The sequence below is a fragment of the Pseudomicrostroma glucosiphilum genome (genome assembly GCF_003144135.1).
Source record: "Pseudomicrostroma glucosiphilum strain MCA 4718 unplaced genomic scaffold BCV69scaffold_3, whole genome shotgun sequence".
Classification (NCBI taxonomy): domain Eukaryota; kingdom Fungi; phylum Basidiomycota; class Exobasidiomycetes; order Microstromatales; family Microstromataceae; genus Microstroma; species Microstroma glucosiphilum.
The window spans coordinates 215234-235594 of NW_020289915.1; the positions used below are offsets into that span (position 1 = coordinate 215234).

Here is a 20361-nt window from a genome sequence, read left to right on the forward strand (position 1 = left end):
CCTACTTCTGGTCCTGCTCTTGTGCAAAGGGCACACCAAATTCTTCGCGATCACTCTGCAGCAAGAGGTGGTGAAGTCACTGGAGCTGGAGCTGGAGCTGCTGAATCTCCATCGTTGTCCTCGTCCAATACACCTGCCACTGTCGCTGCCGGTGGCGCTTCTGCATCTGTCGAGGAAGTGGCAGCGGAGGCAGGCGCGGATGGAGAATTGCTAACAGCGACATCTTCTCCCTGTTCTCCTACTCCTTTCGAGTCGGTGAGAGCAGCAGAATTCGGCGGCGGGCTCGTAGTCGTTGCTGGCACATTCTTTTTGACCTTCAGCCTCTCCGAGAGAGGGATCCGATTCGACGCCAAAGCCGACGATGACGGTGGGGGTGGGGGTGGCGATGCTGTGCTCTTCCTCGTGGAAAGGGAAGGAGGTGCACCGGTAGCTCCTGCCTTGGTATGAGCTGACGCTGCAGCCTTACCATTCGGCTTGAGTGTCGCCGTACCCGCACTCGAGGTAGAGCTCGAGTTACCGGACGCGGCTGCTGTCTGTTCGCTGCCAATCTTCTCCCCACCCCACGCCTGGGAGAGCATACCAAATAGATTACCGCCCACTGTCAACGTCGACTGTCGCTTAGCAGCAGCAGCAGCAGCACCCGAGCTGCCTGAGGGGTCCGCTTGACCAGTGTTCTTGCGTGTAGAGGTGGTCGAGGGAGGATACATGCCTGTCGAGGTCGACTTACTGCTTCTCGCCGGCTGAGGCTCGGGAGCGAGTCCGTCTCCGGCTGACAAAGCTAGCAGGGTACGGTCGCTCAATCGCCTCGGTTGCGAGTCTGATGAGCCTACCTGCTCGCTCGAGCTGGCGGCTCCGCTTCCACCGCTTCCACCGACTAGATTCGAAAGCCAGCCCAGCTCCAGCTCTGCGAGCGCCGCCTTCTCCCTTTCATTCTCTTCAGTGAAGCTCCTCCGCTCGAGGGTGGGACTCATTTTCGACATCGAGCTGCCGCTTGAGATGGGCATCGAGCCAGTCGGCCGGTCCGCCGCAGTCGCTGCACCCTTCGCCGTCGCTTCGCCCGCGCCCAGACCGCCAGAGGTAATCGCCTCGCCGAATGCCTTTTCTGCTCGCGCGGCGGCGTCGCTCGCTGCATCCTTCAGCGTCTTGGACCACTGAGACCAGCCCGCCGTCTGCGCTTGTGAGTCTTGCCCTGTGGAAGTCGATGAGCCGAGCAGCGGGGAGACCGGAAGACCATCCAGCCCTACAGCTTTGTGAGGTGCAGCAGACCTACCAGCCGAGCTGCCGCCCTCTGCGCCAGTCATTGTAGACGGCTGCTGAGCAGCTTTGAGACTCTCCTCTATCTGACCCCTGAACGCCGAAAGGCTTCCGAAGAGTGTAGAGCTTCGCTTGCTGCTTGCATTAGATGTCGAGAAAGCTGGTGGTGGGCCAGCAAAGGTCGAGCCAGAGGCGCTTGAGGATGGCCTGTTGCTGTCTGCTACTACCGTCCGCGATACTGCGTTTGGGCTCTTGTCGCCAGCATCGGATCCCACCTCTGAGGACTCTTCCTTGAGCATGTCTAGGGCTCGGGGAGAGTTTGGCCTATCGCTCGAGGCTGATGGGGCGGGTACGTGCAGACCATCGATGAGAGTGTTGAGTTGGCTTCCTAGACCAGCTGGAAGCTTTGAGGAGAATCCTCTCATGGCCTCTGCCACCGATGCCGCTACATCTGCTTGGCTTTCCCAGCTCTGTTCACCAGAGGTTGGCTTTATGTTAGCAGGTACATTGACTGCAGCGCCGCCTGTCCTGGCGCCGTTGACTTGTCTTGGCGCCCGCAAGCTGCTCCGATCAGGAGATCTCACAGCGCCCATCTCCTTTGTGACAGCGGCCTGCCATTTGGCTTGCAGAGCCTTCAATTCTGTCTCCTCTTGTCTAAGCTCTGATCTCAACTCGCCTATCTTCCTTTCCCTCCTTGCAATCTCTGCCAACATCTCCTTGGACGAGTCCATGACCGTTTGGCCGTCTTCTCTCGGCGAGCTCGAGGTCGGCCAAGAAGGCTGCTGCTGCTCGATTTGAGGTGTGGTGTCCCCACTTGACTTGATATAAGAGGTCTGAGAAGCTGGTGCGGTCCGAATGCCGAAGGCGTCCAGTGCTGTGGCTGAGCGATGGGACGAGGATCTGAAGGTGGTTCGGCTGGCTGATGTTGCTGATCCAGAAGATGGCGTCGGTGACAGACAGAAGGCTGGGGATGAGGCCGCTCCTGCCGCAGGAGAAGCGACGTAGTTTAGCGACATCCTCTTGCGGTTCGCGCTTCGAGCGCTGCGAGGTGTGGCTGCTGCATATTGCTGCTCGATGGGAGTAGCGACGGACGAGTCTGACAGTCTTTGCGGGGATTCCGCAAGGCCCTTCGCCCGCGCTAGAGGAGACTCTGGATCGGAAAGCTGAGAGGAGGCATTGGATATGCTCGCCTGTCTCGAAAGGCTCACTCTCGAAGAAGAGGGCCGTGAGGCAGTCAGTGACGGAGACCAGAACCTAGGGTCTCTCTGAGAGACTGGAATCGATGGCCGTCGACCCTTGTCTGGCAGCTCTGGTGTAGCGGGATTGAAGCTGGGGTCTTTCGAGGGCGTAGGGGGACCTGCCTCTTCTTCCTCTGTCACAGCCGAGGCAACTGGAGTGACCGCAGGTGTTGTCTCTGTATCGCCTTGTGAGATGGAGCTTGTCGCTGGTCCCAGATGTCCCTCTGTAGGGGGCTTCGGCATTGGGTCGAGGGCTATTGCCTCTTCGAAGCCTTCTTCGGCCTTCGCAGGCTGCACATTGGGGTCTACAGGCGACAGGACGGCCTTTCTCGAGGGTGGTCTTTGTGACGAGTCCACTGTAGAGGCCATCTTGTGCTAAGAATTGCTCAGGCGTTGGCCAGATGGCCAGTCGGTCTGGGCAATCTGGGTGATATGTAGCCGGAGTTGAGGCGAGTCGGAGAGTGTACAGGCTGTCTATGCTGCTACGCTGATGATGAAGAAGCGGCGTCCTCCCTTTGTGCGAGGAGGGTCAAGCTCGACGGTGGGGGTCTGCAAGCATGTGTAGGGAGAGGGGGTGAGACAGAAGACGCCCAGGAAGAAAAGACGAGGATGAAGGGATAGAATATGTCGCTGCTGCGGATGAGTGAGAGAAGGGGTCTAGCTTGATCTGACGCTGTGGCGAAGAGTGAAGGTATGAGGTTGGTAGCGCCCAGCACACGTCGTTGGTGTTGGATTCTTGGTCGCCGCGTCGGGAGTCGAAGCGGGGGACGTGCACCACGCGGGGCACCTCGGCTACGCTCCCAGACGAGCTTAGACTACACTTTACCATCACGCTCACGCTCACGCCCTCACCATCGTCCATCTCTGCCACCGGGGCCAGTACTGACCACACTCTGCCCAGCAACGACGGACACTACTGAGCGAGGCAATCCACTCAGCATAACAGTCGCACCATCCACCACAGCTCGCTGCCGCTGCAGCTTGAGCTCAGTGGCATACAATGTCTCTCCTGGTCGACCCCGAGTGAGTATATGCATGCGACCATGCGTCTCTCTCTTGCAACGTTGCCATGCTGACTCTGTCTCTCCTTGGCTCTGGCATCGCCCAGCTGGACCATTCATCAGCTTCGCCTATCGTATCTGCGGCGGGTGGATGACTCTTATGGACCACGCATCATCTCCTTTCCCTCCATTGCCCAATCAGAGGCTCGTCATAATCCCCTCGCAAGAGCAACTTCAGAGCCATCTCTCGTAGACGCCTCCCTAAATACTCCGATCTCTACAACGCCTCGTAAAGCCTCTGCAGTAGCTTCCTCGGCAGTCGCCTTTCCTCTTGCCCCCGACTCTCACATCGCCATCGCAGGGCTACATGACCCGGCCAAACATCCAGAGATCAATGCCGTCTATTCGCCTACGATTGTGCCTACAAGAAGCGGACCGGCTTTGCGAGGTCCCAATGGCTTTGGTCTCAGTCCACCAGCAAGATCCGATCGTGTACGTCAGGCTGGGTCGAGTCGGACATTGGGAGCCAGCCGAGGTCCCGATGGATTCCTCACACCCACCTTGCGGGACCCAAGAGCGGAAGGAGCCGACGGCGACGGCAAACAAGCATCGAGGGCAACGAGCGGTCTGAAGTATACCAGTACCATCTATGGCCCCGGCAGATCCGGAGCTCTGGGTATGAGAGTCTCGGGCAAGCGAGCAGATGAGCTTGGGTCGAGCCTGACAGGCTCCCGCCGGAAACGAGATTCGCGAGCCGCAACGGCAGCCCTTGAGGGGCGAAGGGTAGATGCTCTCGACGAAGACCCGCTGGAGGAGGTCGATGAAGACTCGGAGGTATTTGGAGGACGCCTGATCGATCGATCTCGGTCTGCGCAAGGTTCCGGGTTCCAAAATGCTCTTGGAGAATCTTCGACCGTGCGGAGCAACGGACACCCGCTTCTCGGGCCTCGGTCGCCTTCGCCTTCACCAATTCGACCAGAGCAGCACCTCACTCGATCGGGATCCTTGGGCAAAGCCACAACTCCGCCCAGGTCAAATACACGACGCAGGCGGTCTGCAAGTCTGGATCAAAGCGGTGATCCTTCGAAGGCAGCGGAGAGCTCGCAGACTGTCGTCATGACGCCGACAAAGTCCTCTGCTGAAGGTCATGTCAGAGCCCACGACTTGGCTGCAACCTCGCCACTGTCCCCACTCACGTCCAGCTTTGCGAGACAATTGGGCTCGCCTTCGGGTGCACTGGCAGGGGAGCCCCTCGAAAGTGACTTGTCCGCCTCCATTTCGTCATTAAGGTCGTCTTCGACAAGCGCAGCTCTCCAGTCCAGCCCACATATCACCTCTGCCTCCGGTGGAGGCGGAGCGGTCACCTTATCGGGTGGTCAGGAGAACCAGATGGGATCCGCTCAAAGTACACCGGTGGCCTTGCAGCCGTCCATCTTTCTGCAAGAGCATGTGGACGATGATCCCTCGTCATCTTCACACAGCAGAGACGTCAGAGGTGATTCAATGGACTCTCAAGTCTCCACACCTGGCGCTACGTACGAAGGGACGACAGCTTCCGACTCCAGTGACTTTGCGAGGTTGCCGTCCTCAGACGGTCCACGCTTCGTTGCGCAGAGTACACGGACAGATTCTGCATCGCCATATAATGCCGGTAGGCCCAGCTTGTCCTCGGTCGACAGCGGCAGCGATGTTGAGCAATATAGTATTCAGCACGATGCTCCCAAATCGAGACAGATGCGATCTTCATCGCAGGATGCAACAGATCGGTCGACACCGACACAGTATCCCAAGATCAGGTTGGTTGACCGCTCCCCACCATCCCCTGGTGGAGGACTGAAAGCCCCGCTGAGTGAGGCGACCCTTCTCGCAGCGCGCTCAAAGCTTCGCAAGCCGTCACGCTCACATCTGAAGGGTATGACACTTGCGCAACAGAGTGAAGAGAGAGAGCGCCAGCAGAGCGCTTGGTTCCAATCCCACTCTCTTGGACAGGGTCAGGTAGCACAACGACATTCGCAGCCAAAAGCGTCAGCCCTCAGTCTGATGTTGCAAAAGCAGAATGAATCTCCAGAAAACCCATTCGCTCAATACTACTCTGGTATCTCGGGACGCAATGCAGGATCAGGTGCTGGGAGTACCACGATCAGCGTGTACTTTCCCTGGTCGAGAGGTCCTGGCGGCAGCTCGACATCGGATGGCAGCGGCAATACGAGTGGCGCAATCTCTGTCAATGCTGCTAGCAAATCGTTCGAGCTGAATGTGAGAAAGGACGCCACGATGGAAGAGCTGATCGGCTACAGTCTGTACTGCTATGTTGACGAAGGATGGTCACCCTCACCGGAGGAGAACGGTCATCCTGATGTCAGGCTGACCACTGTCGGTTGGGTCTTGCGCATAGTGGAGGACGGAGAAGTCGATGATGACTACCCTGCCTTGGATCGGAATCTGACAGTGGGCAAATTCGGAGGTGATGAATTCGCCGTCTGTGAAGCTTCAGCTGCTCAAATCCGGCAGCATGAAGCTTCTCAAGGTTTGATCAACAGGAGAGCGTCGCGCGTGGCGACTTCTGGTATTCCACCACCTCCATTGTCTGCAACGATGGGCGATCAACAATCGAGCAACGCGATGGCCTCTGCCACACACGGTGCAAGGGGCCAGTCAAACGTGGTTCCTGCCCCAGCAGGTCCCGTGTCGCGTCTTACAGGTCCAGCGAACTCCAACGCCCCCGCCGGCTCTCTGATCAGCATCCAAGGCACGCCGATCATTGCCTCTTCTGCCCTGAGTAGGAGCGCCATGCCTCCGACGTCTAAGATCTTCTTGCGATTCCTCATCACACCCAATGCCGGTCTGTCCTACAAGACGACACTAGAGGTGCCATCAAGCGAGATCTACCTGGCGGACGTGTTGGAGCTGATCTGTCGCAAGCGATCCCTAGGGAAGGCCGATGAGTGGGCTCTCATTGTTCCGGACAAGAACAACATCGTCGTTCCACTGGACAGGACGGTCGAGTCGCTTCAAGGAAGCCACAACCTCGCTCTTGTGCGACGATCAACCCTGGGAGCTCAAGGTGGCACTGCTGCCTTAGCAGGTCAGTCCACCAATCCCAATGCTTCGATCTTCAAGCGTCTCTCCGAACCTGCTCACCCGCGGTACCATACGCCAAAGAATGTAGCCTCAACGTACAAGTCCTGGACGGTGAACCGTAAAGTACCCATGTTCGTGGGCAGGTCAGAACGTACACTCACCATTGATGGAGAGTGGATTCACATCATTCCCACGGATACGCGAGCTTTCCATGCTCAGCATGCTTCCTTTCCCATTGCGAGGGTGACAGAGTGCAAGCAGAGCGCGAAAGTCTCTTCAGCATTCAAGCTGGTTGTGATCACGGATCAGGAGAGTAAGAGATTTGAGATGGAGGCCGAGGATGCCAAGCAAGCTGGTGAGTTGATGGCGCGGTTTGCAGAAATGAAAAGAGAGATCTGGTATCGATTGCTGACATTTCCACTTTCCCCTCTGCTTTCGCGCAGCGGACATTGTCACGGAGATTAACAAGATCAGGCGCTCCGACAGGCGTTAGGGCGTGAAGCTGAAGCGAGAGAAGTGCGGGGAGATGGTGAAAAGTGGAGCCTGCTGTACTTTGATCCGTAAAGTGCCTGTATTGTATCCAACGGACGGACTGCCATCATTGCCTTTTCCACATCATGAGCATGAGCCTGTGCTTGCTTGCCTATCCACCTTCTTCGTCTTCGACTTTTCCGGTCGGCTCCGCTCCGCTTTCTTGCCATTTCCGGTGAAGTTTGAGGTTGGCCCGGTGGTGGGCCCGTGCGAGAGGAGGGATTCGTGCAATGCTCAAGGTACCGGACATGACACACCAATCTCGTACCGTACCGTACCTTACTTTGTTCCGCTCCGAGCCTAGAATGGCGGCGGGGAGGCGGTATCGCCCGTCTGGAGTCCATTTCATTTCCCTCGTCATACCTGACGCTGGTATTGTGGATTGCCAAGATGAAGTCCCTGTCCAGCCTGCGGCTGCTGCTATCTGCACACCACCTCCTCCTTCCCCTCCTTCTCCTTGTTGCCAGTGCGGCCAGGTCTGCGCCCCTACAACAAGCGACCATGGGTCTCTCTACGCTCCTAGCCACTACCCACTCTCCTCAGCCACTCCTCAACCCCTACCCTTCCCACCCCCGCCTCTCCTTCTCCCAATCCCAGTCCCGTAGCACCTTCAAGCTCCTAGTCCTAACCGACACCCACCTCCTCGACGACGGTGGCTCTCCCGGAAACGCCTCCACTCTCAACGCACTCTCCACCACCGCAGTGGAGAAGTACCTAGAGATGGAGAAGCCAGACTATGTGGTCCACTTGGGCGATTTGATCTCGGGCGAGGCGGCACGAAGTAAGGAGGAGGTGGAGGAGGCTGTAGGGATGATATTGGGACCGATGATTAGGCGAGGGGTGCCTTTTAGTACTGCGAAAGGTGGGATGAGGGGGATGACAACCAGAAGGTATACCCCGGAGCTTTCAACGTTGAACAACGTTTCCCTCTCCGCATTCTCGGCTTCCCCTCACAGGCAATCATGACAACGACAAGTACTCTACGCACGGCATGATCACCCGCTTCGAGCAGCGCATCGCCCCTCACCTCTCCTACACTCGTCTCGCGCCCAAGGGAATAGGAGGGGGAGATGTAGGCTCAGACAACTACTGGGTACCCATTTACTCCTCTCCCTCTCCCTCTGGCTCCAAAGCCAAAGCCGCGTCTGGAGCTGCTGATCGGCCTGCTCTAATCCTCTGGCACTTCGATAGCCGCAGTGGCAAGACGATGCTAGACTCTTCTGGCAACCAGACACAAATCGAAGACTGGGTACACCCTAGCGTGGCTGGTTGGTTACGCAGGGAAGCAGAGCGTATGGCGGCTGCCTGGGGACTGCCTCTACCTCCCTCGATTGTCTTCACGCACATTCCCTCTCACGATTTTGCCTATGCTCAGCAGCATGGCCCCGCCTCGGAGCGAGAGCAGATCGGCGGAGTGGAAGACGAGAGTAGTGCCAACTTCACTTCTGCCGGGTTGCGTTGGCCGGGGTTGAATGAGGATAAGCCCTTTGATGGGCAGGGGGCGGAGGGTGTAAAGTATGCAGGGCAGGATAGGGCTTACCTGGATGCCTTTCTGGGTGGGGGAGAAGGGAGACCGGCGGGAGAGCGGGTGCATGCCATTGTTAGTGGACATCAGCATGGCAATGACTGGTGTGCTCCCTCGCGGCTCACCACCTCGTCCTCGGGCAGCAGCGCAAGTTCGTCTGACCAAGACGAGGAGACGCAAGAGCATCAGCGCCAAGTCCAGACACAGCGTGTTCCAATCTGCTTTGCCAAGCATTCAGGGTTTGGCGGGTACGATAAGGAAGTCAAACGGAATCACGGAGCGCGGATCTTTGAGTTTGAGCTCAACAGCACCCTCCAGACTGGAGCGGAGACGTGGGTACGCTTCTTGACGGGAGAGAAGAGATACGCTACCGTGTTGGACGACGCATTCTTTGCGACTGCTTGAGCGCTACAGCTGTCATTTAGAAGAGGCGTGAGATATAGCATATACCCGTTGCACCATGTATCAAGTGACTGAAGTGAGCGGCTGAACATGACAAAGATTTCAGTGCGGTATCCCTCTAGCAGAGTCAGGTCGCTCGTGTCCTCTATTTTCATCCGCATGCTCTCCCTGCCCGCTTCCCTGCTCCATGTCCTCTCTCCTCCCCTCCTCTCTCGAGCAGATACTCACCCTCTCCCTCCCCTCGATAGCCAGCACCACCTCTTCGACATCCCTCTCTTCCGAAGGGATCTCAAAGCGAAGGAGTGTCTTGGGGTTCGGAATGGTGAGCTTGATAGGGATAAGCACATGTAGGGAGATACACAGCGCTTCGGGGAGGCAGTAGAGGGTGTAGAACTGTGGACGCGAAGCGTCGAGCAGCAGAGGAGGAGTAAAGTCAGCACCGGTCCCCTGCATCGACTCTTGGTCGAGATCGAGAAGCACTATGGCCACCGCATACTCACCGCTCCGGAAGAGTCGAGCCAGGTGTACTGCTCTGAGAGGAAAAAGGCAGCTCCTCGGTAGAAGATTGCTAGACTGTAGGTGACGACCATGATGTGCATCGCGAGGAGCTTGGCCCGCTCCTTGCGTGGCTCGTAGTGGTAGCCAGGCATGAAGCGTAGGTCAGCTGGTCGGGGCAAGGGTGAAGGCAAGTAAAGACGACGCTGCTTTTAGCGCACTTGCCTCCTTGTCTCGCCTGGCGTCCCGAGGTTCCTGGCACACTCACCTGTGCGACTTCCCCACGCCACGAGCATTGCGAGATTTGCAAGGAGCATCGTCCCGCAGCCCATCGAGGCGGACCAGAGATTGAGCCGGTGAGCCCACTTGGCCGCTTGTATCGACAGGCGCGCTGCTGCTCGCCATGTCACTGCCGGTATGGGAGTGACTATGGTCAGGTGGATGGATGTGACGAGCTGTGGAACAAAGTCAAAATCCGAAGGAAGCGAAGCGTCAACAGCCGACGTCTTCTTTGTCAGTAACGGCTGCTGCTCACCAGTGCGGAACGCGGGAAAGTCTTGAGCACTGCCCTGCCTAGCCAACTAGTCGGTTGGTAGGAGTATACAGCGTCACGAAACAGGGACAAGATCGAGTAATACTGTCCGAGCAAAGATGATGAGCCCAGAGTGCGTGTCGATGCAGATGTAGGAGCGAGAGGTCAGCGTGGCCACCGAACATTAGGTTGGTTCTCATCTTCCCATCTCCTCCCTCCGGCAAACTCACCATCAACGCTCCAGGAATGAGCAACAGGGCTCCCTCGACCGCAAATGCAAACCCTCTCGGGTCTCCCTCTCTCCACCTCAAGCCCATATAGCAACTCCTACAAGCCGCAAGCAGGAGTACAATCCAGGTTTGACGCCATGCAGCAGTACGCTTCATGAGCTTGATACCGAGAGCAGCAGTGAGGAAGAGGTAGAAGAGGAAAAAGGGAGTGATGGGCGTGAAGAAGGTACCGCCTTCCCCTGGTGGGATAGGTGGGATACCACCTAGGAGGGGTCGGAGAGTACTGAGGATGTGATTGAGGGTGGAGGTGGGCATGCTGGACACGATGCAGGGAGGCTCGTGAGCGGGTTCTCAGGTCTGTTGTCGAGGCTTTGGCTTCGATGACGAAGACGTGTCAGAAGAGCAAGATCGAGTATTTGCGATCGGGTGGATGGTATGATTGCAACGTATACAAGATGGTGAAGGTAAGATAGGACAACGACTTTCCTTACATGTAGCCTCACGAATCTCTCCCGCTTGCTCCCTCACCCAGGGTCAAATTGGCAATAGCAATCCGCCCGGGCTGCTGTCACGGCCGACGGCAAGGCACTAAATAGATTGCACTCGGCAAAATCGCAGTTGCAGGATATAGATTGGCAGCACGATGACGTCTCACTCATACTTGATCTCGATCAGGACACAGGCAGAGCAGATGTGCGCTTCGCACTTGGGTTCTGCAGGGTCAGGACAAGAGGAAAATGGAGGGTGAGCGCTGCCTCCAAAGCCGCTAGAGCAAAAGGTACGCATCATCGACTCACCAAGCGTTATCGTTTGTGTCCCATCAATCAGGATCGCAGGACCAGCGACCTTCTCTCCCGCCTGCAAGTCTCCCAATGGAATGACCGGGATGTCCGACCTACCCAGTCCATCAAAGTAGACACTCTTCTTGTTTGCCGACTCCAAGGCAGCCGCTTCTTTGAAGCCGTCTTTTTGAAGACGAGCGTGCTCGGCATGGACAGACTCGCCCAGGTCGCCGTAGGACTTGCCGATGCCCTTGACCCGCACGTCATCTACGATAATGGGCTTCTCAAGAGTGAAGCCAAACTGTTGGGGAGAGGGAGGGATGACCACCAGGTGAGCTGCATACTACTTGTAGAGCTGCCTTCCACTTCTATACATACCTCTTGCTGATATGTCTTCACAAAGCTTTCCTCCACGCCTTCCCACCCTTTCTCGCCCTTCAATGTCATCAAAGCCGTATCGGTACCATCGTACCGCATATTCAGCATCGACTCGATGACGATCCGATCTTCCGCGAATCCTTGCTTTTTCAATTCCTCTCGCACTTCCTTCTCCAGCACACTCGCCCTTGCCTCGACTTGCTTCAGGGCACCTTCGCTACCCCAGCGCTGTGAGGAGGGTTCTTGACGCTCGAAGACGCGATCGGCCAGAGCCATTCCGTACGCAGATAGAATCGAGCTGTACTTGTGTATCAAGACAGTCTTGATACCTAGCGACCTTGCAAGCGAGCAGGCATGCTGGCCACCAGCACCTCCAAAGCAAGAGAGGATATGCTTGGCAGCGGAGAGCCCACGGGCCTCCGTGAGAGCTCGGATCGGTCGACACATCGTCTCATTAGCAATGCGAATGAAGCCTTGAGCGACTTCGTCAACTGACATGTTCTTGCCAGTCTGCTTGTTGATATCCTTCGTCAAGTCCTCAAAAGCTTTGGTACTTGCCTCTACATCGAGACCCTCATTCTCATTGGGACCGAAGATTTTGGGGAAGAGGTCCACTGAGAGATGTCCAGTGACAACGTTGGCATCGGTGATGGTCAGCGGACCACCTTTTCTGTAGCAGGCGGGACCTGGCTGACTGCTAGCACTCTCTGGTCCTGTGACGAAGAGGCCGTTACGGAAGAAGAGCTTGCTGGAGCCTCCCGAGGCTACCGTGTTGACGTCCAGCTGAGGAGATTGGATCGTCACACCTGCGATCGTGGTATCGAAGACCTGCTCGTACCTTCCGGCGTATCTACTGACATCGGTAGAAGTGCCTCCCATATCAAGACCCAGGACCGGCCGGCCGTCTTTCTCGTCGTACCCTGTATTCGCCATACCAACCACCCCGCCAGCGGGGCCGGAGATGATGCTCTTGAGCCCGTTGAAGCCCTTGGCTGTGGTCAGACCGCCATCGCTCATCATGAACTCCACCTTTGTGCCCGCAGTGCCATCCTTCAGCGAAGAGTCAAAACCGTCGAAGAAGGAATTGATGTACTGCTTGAGGACAGGAGTGAGATAGGCATCGGCCGTAGTAGAGTTGCCCCTTGGAACAGCCTATGAGAGATCAGAGCGTAGGCAAAAACAGTGTCAGAGCTAGATCGAGAAAGCTAAGTGGACTGAGACCCCAACGTATACGCCGCGAACTCACCTTGATCATAGGCATCAACTCCGAGCTGAGACTGATGTGCTCAAACCCAACCTCCTTGGCCACTTCTTCCACCACCCGCTCATGATCTGGGAATGTGAAGGAGTGGATCAAGATGACAGCTAGCGCCCTTATGCCTTTGTCATAGAGCGCCTTCAAGTCCTTCTTGAGCGTTTCCTTGTCAGGCCGCTTGAGGATAGCTACTGCTTCGCCGCTCACACCTCGTACGATCGGAGGCTCACCGCCCTTTGCATCTGGCTCGTCTGAAGGCGGAGGTGCATCTTGGCCTCTGTAACCCTCCTTGATTGAGCCATCGTCGTTGAATTGGACCTGGTGCTCTGCGAAGTGAGGGTCAGATGTGAAGCTGACAAGGAAAGGGCAGGACAGCTGTCAGTGTCCCGTGTGCAGAACTTCGACAGAACCGTAGGGGAGACATTGCGACGTACCCGACCAGTGTCACCCGCTCATCCACTTCGTAGACATCCGAGTACAGTACTTCCGGCTTCTTGATAGCCAGATCGAAGATAGCCGGGCGAGTCTGATTGCCGATCCGAATCAGATCCTGTCGGCATTGAAGGAAGCAGCGATCAGCGTGGGGAGGAAGGAGGCGGAAGGCTCTCAAGATAGACTTACTTTGAAGCCCTTGGTGGTTATCAGAGCATGCTTCTCGCCTTTCCTCTCCAGTAGCGCATTTGTAGCTACGGTAGTGGATAGCCGGATATACTCTGCCAGTCCGAACAGAAGAAGCACGAAGATCAGCTAGACGCCATCTCACCGGCTACGGTAGAATCTCACCAATTCCCTCAGTGTTCAGCTTCTCATCCCTCCGAATCGCCCGACCCTCTACAATCTCCATGATCCTCCTCACCCCTTCCCTCGGTGCATCCTTGTAATTATTCGGGTCCACCGAGAGGAGCTTGATGACAATGTCCCCGTCTGGCCTATCGGGTACGATGGCAATGCAGTCCGTGAATGTTCCTCCACGATCGATAGAGATCTGAATCTTCTTCGAAGAAGAAGAAGAAGAGGAAAAAGAATCAGCCATGATGCTGGAACTGGGGGTTGACGCTGGGTCAGTGAGCTGATATCAGTAGCAGTGCAGTAGCTGCTTGAAGCGAGAAGCGGAGGAAGCACCCCAGCTGCGAGGGCAGGGCGGCGCGTGCACGAAGGCGAGGTCAAGTGGAGTCGAGCAAATTCGGAACGGGACAGACGCGAGGAGCACAAGTCATGGTTCAGGATGATTCATAGACTGTAGCAATTGAGGTGACACGGGAATCGTGGAAAGAGGGAACACCAAGTATACAGAGCAGAAGGGATGTGTTTTTTCTACAGAGGGCGCGGCCGGGCCATGGCTAGGAGAGTGGCGTCTGTCTCGATTGAATCAGAAGCTGTCCTCCTCTTCCTCCTCGCTCTCCTCGAGCTTGTACTTTGCAGGAGCTGCTCGGGCTCGCCCAGATTTGGCTCGAGGAACGACTGGACTGCCACCGAAGCTTGAATCGTCGTTGAGCTCAATGGCTTCTTCCTCCTCTTCGTCGCTGTCAAAGGCCTTCTTGGTCTTCGCCTTCTTCGCGGCAGCACCGCCAGCGGCGCTGCTAACGGAGGGCACACGGGCCTTGGGCTTGGCGGCAGCGGCTGCAGCTTTGCCATTGCCATTGGTGGCCGGCTTCGATTTGATAGTGTAGGCATCATCATCGCTCTCATCGCTCAGAATGGCCTTGACAGGCTTCTTCTTCGCAGCCGCCGGCGCGCTCTCGCTCTTGACAGTAGCGGCAGTCTTCTTGGGCGCAGCAGTACCGCTGACCTTGCGCTGAACCGGGCTGGTGCTGGCTTTCTTGACAGGAGACTTCTTGGCAGCGGCCTTGGGGACATAGTCGTCTTCACTGTCATCAGCAATGAAGTCGTCCATCTCGTCGTCTGAGCCCTTGAGGACCTTTCTGGCAGCAGCTCCGACCTTTGCATTCGTCTTCTTGACCATGGCCTTGCCCTTGGTCTTCTTGTTCTTGCCGACGTCCTTGAGCCTTCGCTCATCCTCGACCAGGAGAGCCTCCCATTCAGCAAGGAAGTGGCTCAAGTCTTGCTCCCACAGCTTCTGAGGAGTCTTGCCAAGGAGGATCCTCAGCTCCTCTTCCCTCTCGTCACGCTGCGCGAGGAGTCGGTCAACCTTCTCCTTGGTCAGCGAGTAGATGGCCATGCTGAGCAGGTAGTCATAATCGCCAGCAGCAGTGCTCTCATCGCCCTCATCAGCGACTTCTTCGTCGTCCTCATTGACTTCGCCTGCCACCTTGGCCTTCTTCTGCCTCGGGAAGGGTCGGAAGTCCTTCTGGCGCAGCTCTGCAACAAGCTCGGCTCGCTTACGGTTGTTGACGACGAGCTGTCGGCTAACGATCATCTGCACGAAGCGAGCCTGGTTGCTCAAACGCTCGTAGACGGTCTTCAGTTCTTCGACTAGATGCTCTTTGCGCTTCTGATAGAAGCCCAATCGCAGCAGGAAGAAGTCTTCGAGGATCTCCTCTGGTGACGAGTACTTCTTGATCTTACCCTGAGCATCGAAGAGGACCATGTTGTTCGTCGAGAACTGAGCGGTCATCTTGAAGAAGGTCTCAGCACCCTTGGCCTCCACCTCCTTGACTCCCTTGTCGTTGAGCGTGACAACAAAGTGGACAGTAGTGTCGGTGTGGTACTCCTTATATTCCTTGATCGTCGATGGCACCTTGTCTGTGCCGACCAGACGCTCTTCAAGACCCTCCTTATAGGTGGAAGTCCAGAGTCGGATCGGCAGCTCAGTGACCTCCCAGGTGTTGTCGTCGATCTGGGTGAGAGTACCGGAGACAGTGAATTTTCCTCCACCAGCAGATTCGATCTGACCGGTGAAGCCGCGGTACCAGGGCTGCATGGTTTGGATCTCTTCTCCTCGCAGTCTTCGGTAGATGTTCTCTACAATATCCTTGGGGTTGTAGTTCAGCACGTTGGTGCTCCAACCTGTTCCGATACCCTCGGCACCGTTCACCAACACGAGTGGGATGGTAGGCATGTACCACTCGGGCTCAATGCTCTGACCATCATCGTTCAGGTAGTTGAGCAGAGCATCATCGGAAGGGTGGAAGAGAGACCGGGTGATGGGTGCAATGTTCGTGAAGATATAACGAGCCGATGCAGCGTCCTTACCACCCATCAGACGAGTACCGAATTGACCATTGGGCATCAGAATGTTGATGTTGTTGGAGCCCACATAATCTTGAGCCAGACCGACAATCGTCATGGTCAAACTCTGCTCACCGTGATGGTATGCTGAGTGCTCAGACACATAACCAGCCAATTGGGCGACCTTGATCTCAGCCTTCAGCTTACGCTTGAAGCAACCGAACATGACCTTGCGCTGACCCGGCTTCAGACCGTCTACCATCGAGGGGATAGATCGGACATTGTCGGCCATCGAAAAGAGGATGAGCTCCTTGTTGATGAAGTCAGCCATGGGCACCTTCTCGATGTTGTGGTCCAGGTACGTTCCGGGTCGGAACTGCCGAAGCCACTCCTTTCGGTCATCCGCCTTCTTCTTGTTGAAGGCGAGATCAATGAGACCCTGATCGCCCTCCTTGGTGGTGTCAAATGGCAGCATGTGCTTGTCCATGGCTCTGAAGTACTTCTTTGCATCTTGTGCTGTGCTGGTACCCAGACCCTTGAAGTACTTGATCACCCAGCCGCGTCCCTCATTGTTCAGCTCCTTCCACCTCTCGTACTCCGGGATGGTGAAGAATGAGATCTCCTGCTTACCCTTGGTGCACTTGACGATGGGAGTGATGAACTCGACAAGGAAGTTGGGGAGCTTCAGGAGAGTCGGGAAGAAGTAGTCGAGGAAATTGATGATCAGACCCTTAATGTGCGAGCCGTCGTGATCCTGGTCAGTCATGATCATCAGACTTCCGTAACGCAAGCTGTCCACGGACTGGTACTGCTTTCCGTGCTGCAGGCCCATGATCGTCTTGATGTTGGTGATTTCTGTGTTCTTCATGATTGAGTCGTGAGCAGCTTCACGCACATTGAGGAGCTTACCTCGCAAGGGGAAGACTCCGTAGTTGTCACGACCAACTTCAGTCAAGCCAGAGACGGCGAGCGCCTTGGCCGAGTCTCCTTCGGTCAATATGAGGGTACAGTCTCTGCCCTTTCGGGTGCCGGCGTTGTTGGCATCCTCAAGCTTGGTGATACCAGTGATGCGTTGCCTCTTTGTACCATCGGTTCGCTTGAGCTGCTTGTCTTGTTGATATTTGGCGAAGGAAAGCACGTTCTCGACTACGCTGGTCTTCATGATCTTCTTGGCGAATTCTTCGCTCAGCGTCCATTTGCTACCGAAAGCGCTTGGCTTCAGTGTCATCGTCTCCTTGGTCTGTCCATCAAAGGTAGGGTTGACGATCTGACAATTAACGAAGAGCCAAATCTGCTGACGGACCTGATGAGGCTTCACAGGGCCATTCTTCTTGTTATTCTTGACCTTCTCGATGATGGTGTCGACGATCTGCTTCTCCACGTAGTCGACATGTTTACCACCCTTGATCGTTGCAATATTATTCACAAAGGACACCTGACGGAACTCTCCATCAGAGACGGCGAATGCTACTTCCCAATTCTTGCCCTTGTCGGTGACTGAGTCGTAGAGGATAGTCTGCTTGTTTGGTACTTCTTGAATGTCACCGTTCTCATCTACCTTTGCTCCACCGCTCAGCTCGTTGATAGCCTTGACGTACATTTCAACGTACTGCTTGAACGTCTTGACCTTCACTGCCTTGCCGTTCAGCTGCACCTTGATGTCTTTCACAGTACCGGCCATATCGTATACACGCTTCATCATCAAGGCCTCGATATCGTCATCAATGCCATCCATGTTGAACCGGGGCAGATCAGGCTTGAAAGTGATGCTTGTGAACTCCTTTCCATCCTTGTTGTCGGTGATCTTGGGCTTGTCCTTCTTTGACATGTTGTCACGGAAGGTCTGCTTGTACTTGTGTCCCGACTTCTTGTCAGCCGTCTCAACTGTGAAGGCTGTAGAGTAGATGTTTGCAAGCTTGGCACCATAACCGTTTCGACCTCCAGTGACCTTCGCCTCGTCATCGTCGTAATTGGACGAGGTCAGAAGGTTGCCAAAGATGAGCTCGGGAATGTAGATGCCTTCCTTCTCATGCATCTCTACTGGGATACCGCGACCATTGTTCCAGACTGTAATGGTGCCTGCTTCCTTGTCAATAGTGACCTTGATTTGGTCCATCGTAGGGTCTCGAACTTTGTTGTCGGCAGCATTGACGAGGATCTCATCGAAGATCTTGTAGAATCCGGGAACATAGGTGATCTCTCTGTAAGCCATCTGCTGAGCATTCGCGTCAAAGACCCATAGCTTTTCGGTGTGCTTCTCAACACTGCCAATGTAGGTATCCGGCCTCTTGAGGACGTGTTCGAGCTGAGACAGCTTCTGGTATGTCTCACTAGCACTTTTGTTCGTTGAGGAGGACTTCGTGGGCTTGGGAACCGCCGACGGTCCTTCCACTGCATCTATGAGAGACACGCTGAAGTCGGCGTCACCATCGTTGTCCTCATCAGCTTCGTTGCTCTTGCGCTTAGCGAGGGGCTTCTTCTTTGGTGCAGCAGTATTCGAGCCATTGGAAGCCTTGGAGCTACTGCCGTTAGCTTTGGTGGTAGCAGGTTTCTTAGCAGTGGATGCTTTGCTAGCGGCGGCGGGTGCCTTCTTGGTGGGTGCGGGAGCCCACCCATCAGAGTCATTGCCATCATCAGCGAGCGTGGGGTTGAAGCTGTCCTCGTCTTCGGTCATCATCTTGAGCGAAGGTGTCTGTGTGTGGAAGATGCGAGAAGGAGTCGTGGAGAAGCAACGTCTGAAAGGCGAAAGGCCGCTCCAAGAGCTGGAGAACGCGGGATGGACGCTGATCCGAAGGTCTTGCTTGGCGGAGAGTAGAGGGGGCGCAGGGGTGACGTGTAGGACCGGGAAGATACCCAACGCGTTTACGAGAAGTTGCGAGCTACTGCGCTGTACAGAGACGAATGCCGAGCCTCGATGCAGGTTCGATGGGGAAGGGACGAGGTTGCTCCGGGGTATGAGGAGGTGAGGAAGCTTCATCAACTCCAGGAGAGGCGATGGCGGAGGGGCAGGAAGGGAGCGGAAGCAGCGACGCAAACACAAAACACACTTCACTTCCGCCGTGCCTCCGCCATGCGCCATGCAGGAGAGACGCGTCGAGCTGGTGTTACTTCGAGGTCGGACGTGATTAGGTGAAGAGATACAAGTACAAGGGGGACCTGTGGTGGGATGACGGCGACGAATCGTCGCACAGATCGATTCGCGGGTATCACAAGCGGTTGCAGCAAAGTCGTCTCCCTCTACAACTTCAAGCGCTGTCTTCTGGTGTCCCCCTCGCCCTAGCTCCAGCCTGCACCTGCTCCTTCAATCCCCTCCTCATCTGCTTAATGAACCGGAATGCATTCCTGGAGCTGTTGAGCTCAGCAAGCAGTCCGTTGAGGGTCGCTTGAGGGATAGGTGGTTGGACAACGGGAACAGTGTAGGTCCGTCTAGACAGGGCAAATACGAACCATGCTCGCTCGTGCGGGTGGTCGGGATCCAGGTGAGAGAATGTGAACGAGACTTGGTCGGCTACAGAGCAGCAGGTACGAAGAGAAGGTCAGGTCAGAACACAAGACAGTGAGCAGCACCAAACCTGATTAGTCCTCATGCGTTCGTACTTACGTCCAGGTGTGCCAATCTGCAGACCAGTTCTGCTCTCCAACAACTCTCTTTCAGGCACATTGAGCTTAGCCATTTCCCTCATTCTGCCTGCCACTCTCTTCTTGTGATTTCTCCTTTGTGTGAATTGCTTGCGGATCTCGTCTAGCTCCGACTGGATGTCTGAGAGCTGCGAAGAAAGGCTGTGCGAGTATCTCTCCTTCTCTGACTGCACTCTGCGAGCTTCTGCATCGTCTTCCCTCTCCTCAGCGATAGCTGTGGGCGCAGAAGCGAAAAGGCAATGGAAATGTTGAGTATGTTGCACCATACCTGCACAGCTCTACTCGTCTGATCGTTGGACTCACTAGCGAAGAGCTCCTTCTGCGACTTCTTCTCTGCCTCCATCTGCGATTCCAGCTTCTTGATCTTGGCCTTGTGCTCCTCCTTGAATGCATCGTGATTCTCCTTTGCCTCATCCAGTCGCACATAACTCTCTTCTACAAATGAATTGATCTTCTCCTTGAAGACGGCCATCTTTGAGTACAGTCCCTCGAACTGGAGCCCACTCTGAAGAGTCTCCGGGTCTGAGAAGATGGGATGTGCGAGAAAGTCGAAGCTGTGGCTGTCCATTGCTGAGGAAGAGGGGCCGGCAGGCGTGTTTGGGGCGTGGATGCTGGACGCCAGGAGGGGATTGCCGCGAGGGGTGGCATATCTGGCTGGCGTAGCGGTCGGGCCATAGTCGTGACGAGGTGTACGGAGGGACATGGTGAGGGAGAATGCTCAAGCCAAGAGCCAAGTGTGTGGTGCAGATGATGATGCTACCGTCGTATGGGTTGGTGAGATCGGAGAGGAAGGGAGCGGGTGGGGCCTTGTGCGTTGCTGCCGTTCCGCCCCCTGAGTCGCGTCGTTGAGCAGAGCGCGTGTCGAAAAACACTCAACCAACACCAGTCT

The 20361-nt window shown here is 55.9% G+C and overlaps 6 protein-coding genes across 6 annotated transcripts; 2 read left to right on the forward strand and 4 right to left on the reverse strand.

Annotated features, from left to right (window-relative positions):
- Positions 1-50: 50 nt before the first annotated feature.
- BCV69DRAFT_297461 (hypothetical protein) lies at positions 51-2861 on the reverse strand (the record flags this gene model as incomplete). Its single annotated transcript, XM_025494117.1, has 1 exon — positions 51-2861. The coding sequence occupies one exon, from the start codon at positions 2859-2861 to the stop codon at positions 51-53; it is 2811 nt and encodes a 936-aa protein (XP_025349321.1).
- Positions 2862-3323: 462 nt separating this feature from the next.
- BCV69DRAFT_281165 (hypothetical protein) lies at positions 3324-7094 on the forward strand. Its single transcript, XM_025491877.1, has 2 exons — positions 3324-3515; positions 3601-7094. The coding sequence occupies exons 1-2, from the start codon at positions 3493-3495 to the stop codon at positions 7037-7039; spliced, it is 3462 nt and encodes a 1153-aa protein (XP_025349322.1). The 5' UTR covers positions 3324-3492; the 3' UTR covers positions 7040-7094.
- Positions 7095-7368: 274 nt separating this feature from the next.
- On the forward strand, positions 7369-9093 carry BCV69DRAFT_281166 (Metallo-dependent phosphatase). The gene is made up of 2 exons (XM_025491878.1): positions 7369-7967; positions 8062-9093. Exons 1-2 carry the CDS (start codon positions 7496-7498, stop codon positions 9033-9035), a joined length of 1446 nt encoding a protein of 481 aa, XP_025349323.1. The 5' UTR covers positions 7369-7495; the 3' UTR covers positions 9036-9093.
- A 369-nt stretch (positions 9094-9462) lies between these two features.
- On the reverse strand, positions 9463-10772 carry BCV69DRAFT_134737 (hypothetical protein). Its single transcript, XM_025489252.1, has 4 exons — positions 10290-10772; positions 10063-10164; positions 9796-9982; positions 9463-9696 (listed from the first exon to the last, which is right to left on the reverse strand). Exons 1-4 carry the CDS (start codon positions 10602-10604, stop codon positions 9512-9514), a joined length of 789 nt encoding a protein of 262 aa, XP_025349324.1. The 5' UTR covers positions 10605-10772; the 3' UTR covers positions 9463-9511.
- Positions 10769-13737, reverse strand: BCV69DRAFT_306406 (hypothetical protein; the record flags this gene model as incomplete). The annotated part of the gene is made up of 7 exons (XM_025494683.1): positions 10769-11002; positions 11087-11372; positions 11450-12601; positions 12696-13056; positions 13139-13254; positions 13326-13417; positions 13488-13737. 7 exons carry the CDS (start codon positions 13735-13737, stop codon positions 10941-10943), a joined length of 2319 nt encoding a protein of 772 aa, XP_025349325.1. The 3' UTR covers positions 10769-10940.
- A 182-nt stretch (positions 13738-13919) lies between these two features.
- BCV69DRAFT_292702 (type II DNA topoisomerase) lies at positions 13920-20258 on the reverse strand. Its single transcript, XM_025493808.1, has 4 exons — positions 19776-20258; positions 19435-19686; positions 19127-19341; positions 13920-18720 (listed from the first exon to the last, which is right to left on the reverse strand). Exons 1-4 carry the CDS (start codon positions 20173-20175, stop codon positions 14074-14076), a joined length of 5514 nt encoding a protein of 1837 aa, XP_025349326.1. The 5' UTR covers positions 20176-20258; the 3' UTR covers positions 13920-14073.
- Between the last annotated feature and the right edge of the window lie 103 nt (positions 20259-20361).